Below are 15,751 nucleotides of genomic sequence, written 5' to 3'. Positions count from 1 at the left end.
CATGGGATGATGAAGGTCTGGATGAAAAGTCTTGATCAGTCTGTTTAGTTGATGGGTGTGTTCAGCAAGTAGTTTTCTGTAGTGTTCCTGGTTATTCAGTTGTCTGTACACTTCCTTGCAGTAGTCTGTTCTATTCTGTATGACGATGGCTCCTCCTTTTGTCTGCTGGTTTGATGACAATGTTGCAATTGGTCTTGAGAGCATGGATGACATTGAATTGTGCTTGGGTAAAGTTCTGCGCTGTCTTGTGAGTGCGGCTGATGAATCTGGCGTTAATGCGGCACGGTGGCTCAATGGTTAGCCTCACAGCACCAGGGACCCGGGTTCAATTCCACCCTCGGGCTGTGTGGAGTTTGCACATTCTCCCCGTGTCTGTGTGGGTTTCCTCCAGGTGTTCTGGTTTCCTCCCACAGTCCAAAGATGTGCAGGTTCGGTGGATTGGCAATGCTAAATTGCCCATGGTGTTCAGGGATGTGTAGATTAGGTGGGTTAGACATGGGGAAATGCAGGGATAGGGGAATGAGTCGGGGTGGGATGCTCTTCGGAGGGGTAGTGTGGACTAGTTGGGCTGAATGGCCTGTTTCCACACTATAGGGATTCTATGATCTATGAATGCATCTCCCGACAGCTTGAGCATACAGGTCGAACCTAGCGCAGCAGCCTTCTGGAAGAGTCTAACTCGATTCCTTCTTTGGTCACTGCACCACGGATCTCTCTGTCGACTGTTTGAGTTCATTGGTTGTCTCATTGGGCTCGCTGCTGACATCTTGGGGTTTGTGGAAGAATTCCCAGAGCCTCATTTGCCTGATGAATTCCTCTGTGTCTGCCGTGAGATCCATGATGTCCATTTTGGTAGCAGGGCAGAAATTGAGCCCTTGGCTGAGAACCTCGGTTTCAGCTGGTTGAAGGGTGTGGTCAATTAAGTTGATGATGGATTTCCCTGTGGTGGTACCGCTTTCAACTGTGGTAACTGGGGATCCCACTTTACTGTTCTGTATCTGTAAAATTTTCCTCACTGTCTTGTTTTGAAAACATCACCTTGATAAATGGTTATGATCTCTCTACCTTAATTAGTTTGTAAAGTTTTGAATTCGGCATGCGATTCCAGTCATTTAGTTTGTCTCCAGCACCACAATATTTTTAAATTTTTGTAATTATCTCTCTGCCTCACTTAATCAGATTATAGGTCATCCCTTCGCTGGTTATTCAGCTGTTGACACTTTACTCACCATTTAACACTTTTGGTCACCCGCAGAGACTTATTATCTGACACTCCATACCCACCAGTTGTATGATCTTTTGATCTCTCTGCCTATAACCTGTGGGTCTGTATGCTCTGCTCTCTCAGTGCACCTGACAAAGGGGAAGTGCTCCAAAAGGTTGTGTGATAAACCTGTTGGACTATAACCTGATGTCATGTGACATCTGACTTTGTCCACCTCAGCCCAACACCCCACATCATGTCTTTTTTGCATTCATTAGCTCACTTCTAAATAAGTCACTTCTTAAATGTGGCAATTTGTAATATCATGACATTTGGTAAATATTTCTTCAAAGCTGCTTTGCAATTTGGTGACACTTGAGTAAAGAGAAACTGGAGATGAACTTGCTGGAAGTGACCAGTTGGTAGAATCCCCATCTCCTTCCCAAAACTCTGAGAAACTGCAGATTCTGAATGCCCTCTCATATTCTTCCAGTGAATAAACTGCAGCATTTCTGGCAGTCCCATAGGTTTAATAAAGCAATTCAACATCATCCTTTATACAATCCAAACATTCACTCAAGGAGTTAGGCATTGCTGGCTATTAATTACCCACCATCATTTGACCTCAATAAGGTTTCCCTGGTGAAACACTGCTGTCCACTGCCACAATGCTGTGACAAAGTGAAGTCCAGGATTTTGACCCAAAGCCAGAACTAACAGTAAAACATTTCCAAGTGACGATGAAGAGACAAATGAAAGGCATCCAGGGACGTGGGGTGGGGAGTGATGGTATAGTAGTCTGTAGTCTCTGGAGGACACCCCAGCTGAGCCCCAGTGCTGTCACAGACAGACACCTAGTTGTACCACAAAAACAGAAGGCGGCAAGTAGCAGATTCTGACTGAATTTTGGAATATTATAGATGTTTTTACAGGTCCCCTTCTCGGGAATTGAGCATCAACGCAAAATTCAAAACCAAGAGCCTCAAGACGTGGCATGTGACTTGATACATGAAGATTTATACAACTTGCAGAAAAGTTTGAGCAATTCGTTTTTAAGACACATCTATAAATGGAAACAGATTTTAATTACTCTTTAAAAAGATTGTAATCGCATTGACTGACAGTTAAAGGCACAATTTCTACTTCATTATAAATCAATCTTCACATAAAAAGCATGCTATGTGTTGTACCACAGAGGGAGCTTTCCTCTGTATCTAACCCCGTCCTGTCCCTGTCCTGAGACTGTTTGATGGGGGACAGTATGGAAAGATTTTTATTCTGTATCTAACCCCATGCTGTTCCAGTCCTGGGAGTGTTTGTTGGGGTTAGTGTAGAGTCAACTTTAATCTGTATCTAACCCTGTCCTGGGAGTGTGTGTTGGGGACCAACTTGGTGACCGTTTAAACTCTCATCAATGTGTTAAAGTAATCTGTAAGGCTGTGACATGTAAATGGCTGATGGCTGTGATAAAGATAGAGAAATTTGGCTTGATCCGATCCCTGGCCTCTGGCATAAGCCTAGACCCTAAATCAGGGGCTAAAAGCCTCGAGCTAAGTCTGCAGTGCCTGAAGAATACCCTATCGATTGGTTAGTCAGGAGGCAGTTCATTTTTATCGCAAAGCACATTGTGCTGGCACTGTTAACCTCTTGGCAATGTGAGTTACATTGATAGACAGAAGAGTTAATATTTGTGAGCTTCCTTCCACAGAGCTGGCAGGCTGGTGCCTTTTCTCAAACATGTGCTGACATTCAGTAGACTATGGACAGTCATCCTCTGGTCAGGAAGGAATCTGCTTCTCCAGGAATTCGGAACGGTTTTGGTCTCTTCAGGGACCTAGGATACCGTGTGCTGTCTCTAAGAGTCCTGCCTGATAAAAACTGGCACGTTGGTCAGGGGTACTGGGTAATCCTGCAGGAGGGTACCACCATCAAATACCTGCGCAGTGTTCACATCCTTCCACTGGTAGCTGCTTCCTGGCAGGTAGATGTCTCTGTGAACTCTGCCTGGTGCCGTCACCGGTGCCACCAGTACCTATGTGCAGGAAACAGATGGGTTACACATAGCAGGCACTGTACTCAGCAATAATCGTTAGTGTGCCTGTATAAAACTGCCTCAGAACTATGACAGGCCATGTAGGGAGGGTCACTTCACTTTTGTCTGTACTGATGCTCCTGTCTGGAAGTCAGTTGAAGAACCAGCTTCCATACATACATTGACCATAGCCATCTCTACCTCAACCCCATTCAATGCCTCAGCTTTCAAGCTATTTTTCCAATGTCTTCTCCTGGAATACGCAACACTTTTCTTCATTTATACATTTGGAAGACTTACGCCATTGTCTTAGTGCCTGCTACACATTCTAACTACTAACTCTGTGCTTCTCATTTGAAGTCAGTTCCTCCTCCATCACTGAGACAATCTTTTTCCCCCTGTGGAACACTGACCCATTCCCACCACTACCTCTGTTTGTGGACTGTGGAAAACCTCATTTGTGCTTGTCTTACATCCAGAATGACCACTACAATATCATTCCAAACTTCCCACATATCCCCACAAACATGACCTCATCCCAAACTTTGGAACCTATTCCTAACACCTCACTGCCAGTCCCATGCCCAACTCCTTATACCTGGCATGTCAGAAAGGCCGCAGATTCATAATCATCAGGAAGTGATCTGTGGAATAATCCTAGTATTTCATCAAAGGATGCAAGTAGGACAGGCAACAAGCAATGAGCAAAAGCTACTCTCAGGAACCTGTGACACAAACATACTGACAGCATATGCTCATACCTCATCTCCAATCAGAAACTCGTCATCAACAGTCAATGTCTTTGGGTCATCTGGACTGACCCACCACAGTGGTCGAAACACAGGGTGCCCAAGGGATGCCAGCTCTGCAGCCTGTTTTATAATGAGTGGCACCACAAAGCTCTGGTGTCTTTGTATGCACATCTGGGTCACATTCACAATCTGCAACAGAGAGTGCCACACTAATCAACAGTGATTCATAATCCAGGCCTATGGGGAGGGATCTATATAGAACAACAGATACCCTGGAGTGAGTTCCATACTGGACTCTAACCAAGAAGTTTGAGGTGGTTTATATATAGAATAGTAGGTACCCAGGTGAGAGTTACAGACTGGAATCTAATCAATGCATTCAGGGTGGTTTATGTATAGAATAACAGATACCTGAGAGTGAGTAACAGACTGGAATCTAATCGAGGGGTTTGAAATGGGGTTTATATTTCGAATAACAGACACCCAGGAGTGAGTTACAAACTGGAAGTTAGTGTACACCCTCAAAACCTCATCCAAATGCCGTTAGTTAGCTCCTCTCCACCTATCTATCATCTCTTACCCAGTTCTCACCAAAGACCCAAGGCGGGGTACTGAATGACATTACTGGTAAGAAGGTCACGATCTGCAACCAACGAATAAATAGTTCCTCATCCGCAAGGAATCCTTTTGTCAGCGAGCCTCCTGCAAGGTCAAAAACCACAATGTGAAGGTCAGCCAATAGGTTGCGTTGGAGCACAGAACCACCTAATAATACCTGTAGATCACTTTGAGACTGTGAGGGGTTACCATTTGCTGCCACACCACTTGCAGGACTGTTGTATGCTTCAGTGTCAGACCCTGGATTCTGGGAGTGGACACTGACATAGGGGCAGTGAGAGAAACAGTGAGAGAGAGAGAGAGAGAATCTCCTTAAGTTTTTTTTTTAATTCATTCTTGGGAGGTGGGCCTCACTGGCTGGCCAAAATTTATTGCCCATCCCTAGTTGCTCTTGAAAAGGTGATAGTAAGCTTCATGAACTGTTGCAGTCTCTGTGCTGTATGTAGATCCACAATACTATTAGGGAGGGAATTCCAGTATTTTAACCCAGCAACCGTGAAGGACCGGCCGATATATTTCCAAGTCAGGATGGTGAATGGCTAGAAAGGGAACTTGCAAGAGGGTGGTGTTTTCAATGTATCTGCTGTCCTTACCCTTCCAGATGGAAGTAGTTGTGGGTTCGGAAGGTGTTGTCGAAGGATCTTTGGTGAATTTTTGCAGTGCATCTTATAGACGCGTATATACACTGCTGCTACCGAGCGTTGGTGGTGGAGGGAGTGGATGATTGTGAATGTGATCAAACAGGCTGCTTTGTTCCAAATGATATCAAGCTTCTTGAGTGTTGTTGGAGCTGCATCCATTCAGGCAAGTGGGGAGTATTCAATCATACTCCTGGCTTGTGCCTTGTAGACGGTGGACACGCTCAGTAGGCACTGAGACAGGAAGTGAGAGAAATAGATTATGGGAGTAAATGGTTGAGATGAAGCTATATGAGACATTACCAGTTAGACATCACTGGCTGACCAGCTATTAATAATGGGCTAATCAATCATGGGGAAACGAGGGTTAAATTTTAAATGGAACGAAGGCTAGATCAGTTCTGATTTTGGGAGGAGACCTTGGTTGGAAGAGGTAGAAAGAGGACAGTAGAAAAATTTGTTCAGTCAGTGATTGTCATTGGAGGGGGTGGGGGTAAAGATCTGAATATATCAGAAGAATGGGCTTAATGTGATGTTTGTAATTTTTTTTAAGGCAGTGACAGTTTCCAAGGGGAGATATGTGTGTACAGGAGTTTGAAGCTGCTGGGACAGCGAATGGCCGAGCGTTGGGGGCTTCAGTCAGCTCAGTCATTTCAGCTGAGACTGGGATGGGGGGAGGTTGGGGGGATTGCTGTTGAGTGTCTCAGCCATTCCCCCTCCCCACCGTCCTTCTGGGGCATGCAGATCAGCCAGCAGAGGAGGTGGAACAACACAGCCTGGAGGAGTCTCAGTACTGGGCCATTCATGCCTGAAGAATGGACACTCTCCTTGGCCTTCAAGCATTGTGCACTCGAGGAAACTGCCAACAGGCTGTGTTGACTCTAGATCAGAGAGCTTTTCCCTCGTCTCATAAAGCTTGGTAGGACTGGCAAATGAAGATAGACTGGATCAATTAGGACTACTTTCACTGGAGTAAGAAAAATGACAGGGGTGGGGTCACATATAAATTGATAAAATTCTAATAGGATCAGAGGGTAGAAACAACAAAGATGTTCCTACTGACTAGGGAGTCCAAAAGCCTGTCACAGTCTAAGGATACAAGGTAAATCTTTTAGGACTGAGATGAAAAGAAATTTCTTCACCCTAAGAGTGGTGAATCTGTGCAATTCACTAATTCTGGAAGTAGTTGAGGCCAAAACATTGTAGGATTTCAAGGAGGAGTTGATATAACACTTGGGGCTAAAGGGATCAAATGGTCTGGGGGAGAAGCAGGAACAAGCTCTTCAGTTGGATGATCAGCCATAATCATAATGAATGAAGCAGCCTTGAAGCGCCAAATGGCCTATTCTTCCTCTTCTTGTCTATGTTTTGATGAATGCACATAATAGTCTGGAGTGACACGGGCTGTTCAATTGCAGATGTAAATCTCTTCTTTTGTATTTTCAGTTATTCACAATTCAACAGACCACAAAAGGTCAAAAGGATAACAAAATGCATGAATGAGTATCTGAGGATTGGGTTTTCTATGAGTTAGATACAGGGTAAAGCTTCCCCTGCACCGTCCTCATTAAGCACAAACCCACCTTCCAAGCTCATGACCACTTCCATCTAGAAGGACAAGGGCAGCAGATACACAGGACTACCGTCTCCTAAGAGTTCCCTTCCAAGCCAATCATCATCCTGACTTGGAAATACTTTGCTATTCCTTCAGTGTTGCTGTGTCAAAATCCTGGAATACCCTCCCTAATGGCACTGTGGTCAATTAACAGTACATGGACTGCTGCAGTTATAGAAGGCAGCTCACCACCACCTTCTGAAGGGCAACTAGGGATGGGCAATAAATTCTGGCCCAGCCAGTGATGCCTGCATCCCACATATTAATTTTTAAAAATCACTCCCAGAAAAGATACAGCATGGGGTTAGACACAGAGTAAGGCTTGCTTTGCACTGTCCCATTAAACACTTCCAGAACACGGACAGCACGAGGTTAGATACAGACGAAAACGCCGTCAACATTGTCCCCACCAAACACCCTAATTAAGTAAAGAAAAGCAAGTAGCCTACGAAAGCTGTCATGACCTTCCACTGATGGCGAGATTCTGCACATGGGGTCAATGTCATTTGTTCTGCCCTCAGTGATGAGGCAATCTTGTGCCTCTGTCAGCAGACTGCTAGGAACCTGTACACTGTCACCAGCATCAAATCATTCCCATGAACTTGGCTTCACCAATTGCCATGTGACACCAACTGGACAAGTTATGTGTTGGAATGTTCTGCATTCATAGAATTACAGAATGCTTGCAGTTCAGAAGGATGCCATTCAACCTGTCATATGCATGGCTGTTCTCTCAGCTTGTCCACCAACCGGTCTTTCTTGTACTCACAATTTCCTCTTCTTCTGAAGTGTTTAGACCATTTGTTTTTGAAAGCCTTGATTGACCACCCACCTTGCCTATAGTCTCAGACAGCTCAATTCAAATCCTTGATTCACTACCCCCTCACCCTCAGATAGCCAGTCACTGATTAAACAGGTTCTGTCTCATGTTGCCATCAGTTACCCAGTCTTTCACATCCATCATCTCTGGTCACAACCCTTCACCAATGTTAACAGTTTCTCCAAAATCTGCTCTATCCTGAATCATGATTTTGTATAGTTCTAACAAATCTCCTTTCAACCTTCTCATCACAAGGAAAACAATCCCAACATCTCCACTATATCTACAAACTGAACTTCCTCATCCCATTACATAGTTCTTGTCTGCAACCTGTCTAATACCTTCTTATCCTTTCTATAGTATGGCGTCCAGATCAGGACACAACAGTCCAGTTGAGGCTGAACTAGCACTTTAAACAAGCTCACCACAGTTTCCTTGATGCCATCCTCTGTGTCTCTATTTATACAGCCTATTTATACTGTATGCTTTACTAGCCATTTTGTCAACCCACCTTGCTATTTTCAATGACTGATACACATATACACCTAGGATTCTCTGCTCCCCTACCTCCTTGAGAGTTGTACCCATTATTGTACATCACCTCTCATATTCTTCTGACCAAAATGTATTGTTTCATGTTGAATTTCAGCTGCCTTCTGTCCACCTGTGACACCAACCTATGACCCATTGAAGTTTAGCAATCTCATCATTGGTGACAAAACCTCCCGGCTTTGGGTCACCCTCAGACCTAGGAAAGGTGCACTGAGAAAAGGGGTGGTCCTAGTACTGACCTCTGGGAAATTTCACTACATACCATCCACCAACCCAGAAAACAAGCACTCACCGCTGCTTGCTCTCTCCTTGATAACACTTGCTTTTTCACTCCATGGGCTTCTCCTTGGCTGGTAACTCCATGTGTGGGAATTTTAACTATGATACATCCCGGGCTGTTGGAGGAGGCAATGTGCCAGAGGATTGAAGGATGGTTAACATTGTGCCATTATTTAAAAAGGGAGTGGAGATAGACCAGGAAACTACAGGCCAGTCCTGTCTAATCTCTGTGCTAGGCAAGTTATTAGAAAGAATTTGGAGGGACAGCATATGTCTGTACTTGGAAAGACATGGACTAATAGGGGATAAACAGCTTAGATTTGTTAAAGCTTGTATTCAACAAATTTGATCAAATTTATTGACAAAGTAACCAGGAGTTGATAAGGGTAATACATTTGATGTGGTCTACATGGACGTTAGCAAGGCTTTTCATAAGATCCCTCATGGAAGATTGGTCAAGAAAGTAAGAATCCAAGGATTCAAAACAGAGTGACAGATTGGGTCCAAAATTGGCTGAGAGGCAGGAGGAAGAGGGTAGCGGTAGAGGGATGTTTCCATGACTGGAAATTTGTTTCCAGTACAGTGTCACAGGGCTCAGTGTTGGGGCCCTTGCTGTTTATGGGTTTCATTAATAATGTAAATATGGGGGTACAATCAAGAATTTCATGGATAACATGAAAATTGGTAGGGTGGTAAAGAGTGAGAAGGATAACTGTAGACTGCAGAAGGATTTCAACAGACTGGTCAGCTGGGCAGAGCACAGGCAAATGGAATTCAACCCAGCAATGTGAGCGATAATGCAATTGGGGAGGGATAATGCAATTGGGGAGGGCTAACACAACAAAAGACATATATATGAATGAAATGAATGGATGAATGAAATGAGTGAAAGGATGAAAGAACAAACAAACATTTTATTGACACGTGTATTCAGGAAATTCAATGAAAGTGTTTTGTCGCCACAATCCAGCGCCATTTTGGTTTATAAAATGAATAAAACGAAATTACTTTAATACAGCTTCATCTTTTGTTCAATTGACAGAACAATATAAAGGCAGAAAAATAAGAAATAATGTTCATCTTTACAGTCCTTCTTGTCAAGCACGGCTCTAATTTTCTTAAGGTCTCTGGGCTTTCTCTATGTTGTTCTGGTCTCTGGGCTGCAATGAGACCTTGTTCTAAGTCCAGTCGATCCACCAGGGGTCCTCTGTGCCTCGGCAATATCACTAGGAGTTCCGATCTGGGCTCCCCACACAGCCAAAGCTGCAGCTGCCACCTTGCCAGCATCGCTACTAATGGAGACCATTAGTAGCTGACAATGGGCTGTTTGTGATAGCAGCCCATGTGTGTGGGAGTTGGGATAAGGACATAGGTGTTCAGACCCTAAAACGATTGAACTCACTATTGAGTGCTGAGCTTGCAGGGTCCCCAAGTGGAAAATGAGATGCTGTTCTTCCATCCTGCATTAAGCCTCACTTGAGAACTGCAGCAGGCCCAAGACAGAAATGTTGGCCAGGGAACATGGTGGTGTGTTGAAGTGGGAGGTAACTGGAAAATGGAGTGGTCAATAATCAGGGGCATAGATTTAAGGTAAGAGGTGGAAAGCGAAGAGGAGAGTTGAGTAGAATGTTTTTCACTCAGATGATATGAGTCTGTACCTGAAGTTGTGGGGGTGAGTTAAGTCATACAGCCTTAAAAGATTCGAGCAGAATTTGGATAATCACCTGAGTTGTCATAGACTCCAGGGCTTTGGTCCAAAAGTCAGAAAATGAGATTAGTGCAGTCAATCATTGTTCACCAGCATGGACAAGAGGAGCACAATGGCCTCTTCTTCTGCTGTAAGCATCCAAAAGTCGTTATCGAAAGGCATTTTATCAAATGTCTTTGAGGACCACGTAGACCACATGTACCCTGTTACCCTCATCAACCCTCTCTGGCACCTTATTAAAAATAATTCAATCTATTTACTTAAACATGATTTGCTTTTAAGTAATCCATGCTGACTTTCCCTAATTGATTACAATTTATCTATGCCGCTGTTCAGTTTGTTTCAGATGATCAGATCTCAAACCTTTCGCAGCACCAAGTTTACACCAACTGGCCTCTAGTTTGCTTTTTTCAACAAGGGTGTAACATTCCCATTTACCCATTAGGCCCTGAACTGAAGTTGGATTGGAAGATTTTGGCCAGTTCCCCTTTAATTTCCACTCTCTCTTCAAGTGGATTGGAGTTTGGGATAGAAGTCACAGGCACAGTCAGTGGATGAAATACTGTACTGCAAGACAAACAAAACACCTGGAAGAACCCCAGGTCACAGTACTCATTCCTGAATACTTCAATTTTAATGTGTCAAGTTGGTATGCGTAAAAGGGATAAGTGATTACATCATCAAGAAGGTGGAATTTTCTTTGACAAAGGTAACTGCAAAATGTTTTTGATATAGTAATAAATGCAGGATGAAACCTTGAATGTTTCTCTTATACTATTCCCTCTACAGTGAAACTCTGATACCCGGCACTCCCACAGGAGAGGAGCCCGGCTCTCGGCATCTAGAGCACGTTCAAAGATGAATTACAGAAGAGAAATGTTAAAGACAACCATGAAATCAATGATCCCTCTGATAATACATTGGACAGAGCTTTACTCTGTATCTAACACAGTTCTACTCCTGCTTTGGGAGTGTTTGAATTTAAGAGGGAAAGAGAAATGCTTAGAGGATGAAGAGAGAAATTAATTCTGACTGTGCTGCCAATTGGCTCCTGTTGTTGCTACATTACCTACAGCATCCGGAATGAAGAAACTGTATCCTAGCAAGCTGTAGTGAAGAACAGTGGGAATGAGCCCCTTCAGTCCTGCATAACTCCAGTCTGACTGGCGAGGAGCCATCCGAACAAAGACAGGGATGTGAGCAGTCCTGTGGTATATATAGTGATAGTATCAATTAGCATGTCCCAAACAAGCATCACTCTTACAATATCATTGGTTAAACAAGGTGAGCAGAGAAATGAGAGCCAGAATGCAGCAGTATGAAATAGAAAGAGACAGACAGACAGACAGACACTCAGTGAATTGAAAATAGGGAAATATACTCAGGAGAATAGATATCATCTGCAGTTCCCTAAATGTAACAAACCACAACTTCTTATTGGTTTGGACTGCGGACTGAAAATGAAAAAGATGGACTCTGCTTTAAAAGATTACAAGGAATTAATACAAGGAGACAGTGAAGGAATTGTGATATATTTCAAAACATGATGATGTGTCACTTAGGGTGGAACCTGCAGGTGGTGATGTTTACGTGTAGGTCCTTCTCTTTTTTGGTAGCCTTGGTTGTGGATTTAGAAGGTACTGTCAAGGTGCCTTGGTGAATTTCTGCAGTGCATCTTGTAGATGATACACACCACTGCTACTGAGTGTTGGTGGTGGAGAGAGTGAACAGTGTACAGTATTCCATCACACTCTGCCTTGTAGATAGTGGATAGACTTTGGGAAGTCAGGTGGTGAGTTAGTCATTGCAGAATTGCCAGTCAAATTCTGGTCAGTGGCAGCCACCAGAATGTTCAGAGTGGGATTCAATGAGTGTAATGGTAGTCAAAAGGGAATGGTTAGACTTTCTTTTGTCGGAGAGGGTCATTGATTGACATTTATGTGGCGCAAATATGACCTACCACTTTTCAGCCCAAATTCGGATATTGTCCAGATCTTGTTGCATTTAAACTGCTTCAGTATCTAAGGAGTTGCGAACGATACTGAACGTTGTGCAATAATCAGCAAACATCCCTTTTCTGACATTACAATGGAGGGAAGGTCATTATGAAGCAGCTGAAGATGGTTGGGCCTAGGACACTATCCTGAGGAACTCCTGCAGAGATGTCCTGGAGTTGATATGATTGACTTCCAACAACCACAACCATCTTCCTATGTGCCAGGTAAGATTCCAAACAACAGAGTTTTCTTCCTGATTCCTATAGACTCTAGTTTTGCTAGGGTTCCTTAATGCCACACTTGACCAAACATGGCCTTGATGTCAAGGGTAGTCAGTCATCTTATTTTTATCTTCGGTGCCCATTACAATAAAGGCCAATATTCCATTTGCTTTCCTTATGACCCCAGGTGATGGTAAGATTGGACAAATCAGATCCCAGACTGAGACCTGGATTGATATACTTAAGCTTTCCTTTTACTTTATGTAAATGAGAAATGAGAACCTGGCCTACACATCCCAAGACATTATGAGGTAATTTAGCATGGCCAATTCACTTAACCTGCACATCTTTGGACTGAGAGAGGAAACTGGAGCACCCGAAGGCAACCCACACAAGCACAGGGAGAACATGCAAACTCCCATTTTCCCGTTAATCTAAGTGGCCAATGGTTGGTTTAAAGAAAAGGCATATATGAAAAAAACTGGCATAAAAGTTCCGCATGTAATAGGGTAAGCAAGTGGAATGTTAGTTTTTATTTCAAAAGGTAATGGAGTATAAAAGTCGGGAAACTTTGCTAAAACTGTACAAAGCACTAGCCAGACCACAGCTGGAATAGTGTGAGCAGTTTTGGTCCCCTTACCCAAGGAAGATATTCTGGGACAAAAACAAATTTGCTGGAAAAGCTCAGCAGGTCTGGCAGCATCTGTGAAGGAGAAAACAGAGTTAACGTTTCAGGTCCGGTGACCCTTCCTCAGAACTGATGGTGGCTGGGAAAATGTCAGTTTATAGGGAGGTGGGTGGGGTAGGGAGTAAACGATAGGATAGAGCCCAAAGAGAGAGAAAGACAGTTGGACAGACAAAGGAGTTGCTAATGATCAGGCTGGGAGGGTGAATAGTTGTTGATGGGAACTGTTAGTGACTAACAACACAATACCTGTGTAATGGCAGGCTATGTGGTGACAAGGCCTGGTGTGTGGGGTGGGGGGCTGGGACATGGGAGAGTTTAGGTCCCAAAATTACTGCAGAGGACTGTCAAGGATGGGTCATTAAGTACATTCAAGGCTGAAGTAGACAGGTTTTTAATCAGTGAGGGAATCAAGGGTTATGGGGAAAAAGGCAGGAAAATGGATTTGAGGATTATCAGATCAGCCATGATCTTACTGAAAAGCAGAGCAGATTTGATGGGATGAATGTCCTATTTCTGCTTCTACATCTTATGATCATGTTTACAAAAATCAGAAATAAAGATTCAACCTTTTGACCTCAACCACAACCGTACAGATACTCAAACTTCAGTGAAGCAACTGAACGAACTGCAGATGCTGTAAATCAGGAACAAAATCAGAAGTTGCTGGAAAAGCTCAGCAGATCTGGCAGCATCTGTGGAGAAAAAAATTAGAATTAACATTTCGGGCCCGGTGACCTTTGCTCAGAACCGGTTCTGAGGAAGGGTCACTGGACCCGAAACGTTAACTCTGACCTTTTCTACACAGATGCTGCCAGACCTGCTGAGCTTTTCAAGCAACTTCTGAATTTGTTCAGTTAAGCAACACTCTGCTTCCACTTTAAATTTCTGTATCTAGAGGGCACACCTATACTTGGTTTCTTTCCAGCATTCCTCTGCATTCACTTGATACAAGCTTCCTTGGTTAATGTCTCTTCAAGAGACTCTTTATCATAGCTCTCAATTTCTCCTTGAATTCATCTCACTTCTGCTCAGTCAAAGGAGTGGCTATGGCCACCCGCACGGGTCCCAGTTATGTCAGCCTCTTTATGGGGTATGTGGAACAATCCTTATTCCAGTCCTACACTGCCCCCCTCCCACAACTCCCTTCTCAGTATATCAATGACTGTTTTGGTACCAGTTCATGCTCCCACCTTGACTTTGAAAACTTCATTCATTTTGCCTCCAATTTCCACCCCTCTATAACTTTCACATCGTCTATTTCAAACACTTCCCATCCTTTCCTTGACTTCTCTGTCTCCATTGCGGGGAATAAACTATCCACTGCCATCAACTACAAAGCCACCGACTCCCATAGCTACCTTCACTACAGCTCTTCCCACCCCTGAAAGGATTCCATCCCATTTCTCTCAGTTCCTTCGCCTACATCATATCTATTCAGACAATGCCACCTCCCAAAATAGTGTTGCTGATGTGGCTTCCTTCTTCCATAACCGTGGTTTTCTGCCCACTGTGGTTGACAGGGCCCTCAACCACATCCGACCTATCACCCGTGTTTCCACCTTTGCCCCTTCCCATCACTCACAACAGTGTGGTTGGGTCACCGTTGTTCTCACTTCTCATCCCTCCAGTCTCCACATGCAAAGAATCTTTCTCTGCTATTTCAGACAACTCCAGCAGAATGTCATCACCAAACACATCTTCCCCTCATTCCCCCCATCTGCATTTCACAGGAACCGTTCCCTCTGGGACACCTTAGTCCGTTCCATAACCACCAGCACTCCAGCCCCTCTTCCAATGTAATTGCAGAAGGTGCAACACCTGCCCCTTCACCTCCTCCCTGCTCACTATCCAAGGGTTTAAACAATCTTTCCAGGTGAAGCAGCATTTCACCTGTACCACTTCCAATCTTGTGTATTGTATTCGCTGCACCTAATGCCGCCTACTTACACTGGAGAAATAAAACGCAGACTACGTGGCCACTTTGCAGAACACCTCCGGTCTGTGCACAAGCATGACCCTGATCTTCTCATAGCTGATCATTTTAACACAGCATTCTGCTTGCATGCCCACATGTCTTCCCCCGTTGTGAGAACAACGGTGACCCAACCACACTGTTGTGAGTGATGGGAAGGGGCAAGGGTGGAAACACGGGTGATAGGTCGAATGTGGTTGAGGGCCCTGTCAACCACAGTGGGCAGAAAACCACGGTTATGGAAGAAGGAAGCCACATCAGCAACACTATGCTGCAGTCTTCCAGTGAATCACAGCACAAACTGGAGGAACAACATCTCATCTTCAGACTAGGCACTTGACAGCCTTCTGGACGTAATATTGAGTTCAAATTGTGAACTATTTCTACCCTTTCTTTTAGCTTGTTACCATGTCGTTTTTCCCCTCCCCCCATCCCAGTGTTGGCCTTTCAAGTCTGGCAGGAGACACACCATTGTTCTGCCATTCTCACATTCCAATCACTTAGTCTGAACTTTAAGCGTTTTTTTATTCATTCACAGGATGAGGGCATCGTTGGCTAGGTCAGCATTTATTGCCCATCCCTAATTGCCCAGAGGGCAGTTAAAAGTCAAGATTGCTCCACCAGCATCCTACACCCAATACCCACCACAACACCC

The 15,751-nt window shown here is 44.1% G+C and overlaps 1 protein-coding gene across 1 annotated transcript in view; it reads right to left on the bottom strand.

Moving 5' to 3' along the window:
- Positions 1 to 1,327: 1,327 nt before the first annotated feature.
- The window catches only part of si:ch211-236l14.4 (SITS-binding protein), a 78,395-nt gene continuing 63,971 nt past the window's right edge, over positions 1,328 to 15,751 (bottom strand). The window contains exons 6-10 of the mRNA XM_048607230.1: positions 11,288 to 11,424; positions 4,569 to 4,690; positions 3,998 to 4,177; positions 3,141 to 3,236; positions 1,328 to 2,267 (exon numbers count right to left, since the gene is read on the bottom strand). Of these exons, the coding sequence (XP_048463187.1) occupies positions 2,187 to 2,267; positions 3,141 to 3,236; positions 3,998 to 4,177; positions 4,569 to 4,690; positions 11,288 to 11,424 (616 nt within the window). The 3' untranslated portion in view covers positions 1,328 to 2,186. The remainder of the gene's footprint in view (positions 2,268 to 3,140; positions 3,237 to 3,997; positions 4,178 to 4,568; positions 4,691 to 11,287; positions 11,425 to 15,751) is intronic.

The sequence above is a fragment of the Rhincodon typus genome, chromosome 17 (assembly GCF_021869965.1).
Source record: "Rhincodon typus isolate 14 chromosome 17, sRhiTyp1.1, whole genome shotgun sequence".
In the NCBI taxonomy this organism is placed as follows: Eukaryota; Metazoa; Chordata; class Chondrichthyes; order Orectolobiformes; family Rhincodontidae; genus Rhincodon; species Rhincodon typus.
Note: the sequence above shows the minus strand (reverse complement) of the source record. Positions and strands in the feature narration are given on the sequence as shown.